General features: G+C 48.9%; 1 protein-coding gene across 1 annotated transcript; it reads left to right on the forward strand.

Moving 5' to 3' along the window:
* The first annotated feature begins 593 nt into the window (after positions 1–593).
* On the forward strand, positions 594–2,475 carry LOC133891581 (protein SLOW WALKER 1-like). Its single transcript, XM_062332310.1, has one exon. It carries the CDS (start codon positions 679–681, stop codon positions 2,281–2,283), a length of 1,605 nt encoding a protein of 534 aa, XP_062188294.1. The 5' UTR covers positions 594–678; the 3' UTR covers positions 2,284–2,475.
* Positions 2,476–3,290: the final 815 nt, after the last annotated feature.

Raw genomic sequence — 3,290 nt, forward strand, 5'->3', positions numbered from 1 at the left:
TATTGTTTGAAAAATTATATTTTACACCCTCCCATAGTTACTTCACTAAAAATTAACTCACGCACTTTTACATCAACTAAAAATGTTAACAAAATGATATCGAAACAAAATTAAGGATAGAATGAACCACCTCGTAATGCTGTTTGAACAATTATTTGCACAACTAGCATTTTTCGCCGAATGAATGTATAATATTTTTCAAATTACCGTATACAAAAATTATATTAGAAAATAATAATTATACTGAGTGGCTGAAAAAAAATTGCTATATCGCCCATTCACCAGGCGAGATGAAGGTGAGACCAAGTTCTCGCTCACTGAACGGACGAGATCTTCTTCTCTTCGGTTATTTAATACACTGAGCGTCGAGATCTACAAATTCTCGCTCGTTCAACGAGCAAGATCTTATTCTCACCCGTTAAACGGACGATGATAACCTATCCATACAATTTTTCTAAACATGCATGTATTCTTCAAAATATTAAATATAAATAAAATTCTCGATTCCGCTAGCTCCAGAGTCAAAATTCTCAAAAAGAAACGAGATGACAGGCAAAATTTTCCCCTCGTTCCTTATTTCCGTCCCGGCCCATCACCAAACCCATAAACCCTCCCCTCCCCTCCACGCCCCGCGCTAGGGTTTATCCCCCCATCTCGCCGCCGCCGCCGCCGCCCGTCATGACCGCCGACACCTCGAAGCCATTCTTCCCCGCGGTGCCGCACGCCGTGCTGCTCCCCTCCCGCGGCGCCGCATCCCGCGCCTCCCCGGAGTCCTCCTACTGGCGCGCCTTCCGCTCCTCCGAGCTCGTCTCCGGCGCCGAGTTCGCCGTCACCGACCTCACCTTCGCCCCCGCCGACCGCGCCTCCCCGACCCTCGCCGCCGCCTGGTCCACCTCCGTGCACCTGTTCTCCGGCGACCCCCTCGAGCCTCTCCCCAGGATCTCCGTCGCCGCCGACCTCGCCTTCTCCCCCTCCTTCCGCTCCGACGGCGCCCTCCTCGCCGCCGGCGACAAGAAGGGCGTCGTCCGCATCTTCCGCGCCGACAAGCCCACGGCGGGGCCCCTCCGCACGCTCCGCTCCCACACCACCGAGACCCGCGTCGTCCGGTACCCGGTCGCCGGCGGCGACAAGCTCCACCTCCTCACCGCCGGCGACGATGCGCTTCTCGCTTACTGGGACGTGCCCTCGGAGAAGCCCGTCTTCACCGTCCCGGCCGCGCACCGGGACTACATCCGCGGCGGCGCGGCCTCCCCCGCCGACCACAACCTCTTCGCCACCGGCTCCTACGACCGCAGCGTCAAGTTGTGGGATGCCCGCACGGGAAATACCGGCCCTTCTTTGTCCTTCTCCCACGGGGGATTGGTAGAGAGCGTGCTGTTCCTGCCGTCAGGCGGGCTGCTTGCCACCGCCGGAGGAAACGTGGTCAAGATTTGGGATGTCATTGGCGGTGGGCGGCTCGTACACTCGGTGGAGAGCCATGTCAAGACAGTGATGGCACTTGCGCTTGGGAAGCTTTGCAACACCGGGGAAGTACGGCTGCTTAGTGCGGGGATTGATGGTTATGTGAAGAGCTTTGATTTTGGGAATCTGAAGATCACACACTCGATGCGGCACCCACAGCCACTGTTGTCTGTGGCATGCTCGCCCTGTGGCTCAGTGCTGGTGGCTGGGTCTTCGAAGGGGAAGATTTATATGGGCAAGAGGAAGAAGAAGGCTGTAAATGAGGAGGAAGGGAGGAAGGGTGTCAGTGGTGAGATTGATTGGGTGTCGCCTGAGCCAGAGAAGCCAGTGTTGAGGCCGAATTACTTCAGGTACTTCCGCCGTGGGCAGAATGAGAAGTCCAAGGAGGGAGACTTTGTGATCGCGAAGCCTAAGAAGGTGAAATTCACAGAGCATGATAGGTTACTGAGAAAGTTCAGGCACAAGGATGCTCTAGTTTCAGCATTGGTTAAAAACAATCCGAGGAGCGTCGTGGCTGTGATGGAGGAGCTAGTCACGAGGAGAAAGCTCATGAGGTGCATTGGGAATTTGGGAACAGAGGAACTTGGGCTTCTGCTGGAGTTCCTGTACCGCAATGCAACTTTGCCAAGGTATGCAAGGTTCTTGTTGGTGGTGGCAAACAAGGTAGTGGAGATGCGCGCAGAGGATATCCGATCTGACGATAAGCTGAGGGGGTACATGAGGAATATTAAGAGAATGGTTGCAGAGGAGATCCAGATACAGCACACGTTGCAGGGGATTCAAGGGATGATTTCACCCATGCTTGCACTTGCCAGTAGATGAACAGGTGCTTTTCTTTACAGGGAATTTTTATTATCTGTTAGTTTACAGGGTGGGCTGTCATGTGCAATGATGTATGTTACTTTGCAAAAACATGTTTGTTAGTGAAGATTGCCTGTTGGTTGAGATACTCTCATGTGCAATGTTCTGATAAGATAATTTCCAGTCATGCACAATTATGATGGTATTCATTGATATTCAAGTGTTGCAATGAATTGGTTCTTGTGCTTGTTGCAATGAATTGCTTCGTGTGCTTGTCACAAGTTGTGCTACTTTTTGGATAATTCTGCATTATACATAATCAAACATCCCAGCAGGCAGCAATGCGTGCAACATTTTTGCTCAATTGTTCTTTATGTGCTGAATTAGTTTCAAATTGTACTTTGCTCTGAGTGCCTTTTGTCACTTCACATTGAGGAAATTGCTTTTCTTGGGATGCTTCAGAGACTGAAGCTCTTTGTTGATCTCATCAATTGTTCCATTCAAGCCTTCCAGACATTCTAACTTCCACTTTGCTGAATACCTTGCAATTGACAGTTCATTGTCTTCAACTATAAAAATGGAATTCTTGGTTGTTCCTTTTCTTCTGAGAGGACAATTCAACTCTTGTTACTGATTTCTTTGTAATGATACAGCGAACTAGCCTTAATGCTTCAAGCTGTTTCTGGTAAGAAAAAACCCAACTAACATGTTTTTTTAGATTCATTGCTATATATCTCATCAGTTTATGGGCACTATCTCTACTCTCCTAACAGCTCCAGGTATAATTTGCATACACTACCAGAATATGCCATTTCGCCTAGTGTTGTGGCGTTCCCTGTGTCTTTGTCTATGCAATGGACAAGGTAGGACCAATCTCTTGTTCTGTTCTAAAGACGTCTTACACAGAAGGTATTTATCAAATATTTAATTATAGAGCATATATGCATGAGAAGTATACTATATGCAGATAGGATACACCATATACATATTTAATAACTTCGGATATTACGGATCCGAACATATGGTAC

This window comes from Phragmites australis, chromosome 14 (genome assembly GCF_958298935.1).
Source record: "Phragmites australis chromosome 14, lpPhrAust1.1, whole genome shotgun sequence".
Classification (NCBI taxonomy): Eukaryota; Viridiplantae; Streptophyta; class Magnoliopsida; order Poales; family Poaceae; genus Phragmites; species Phragmites australis.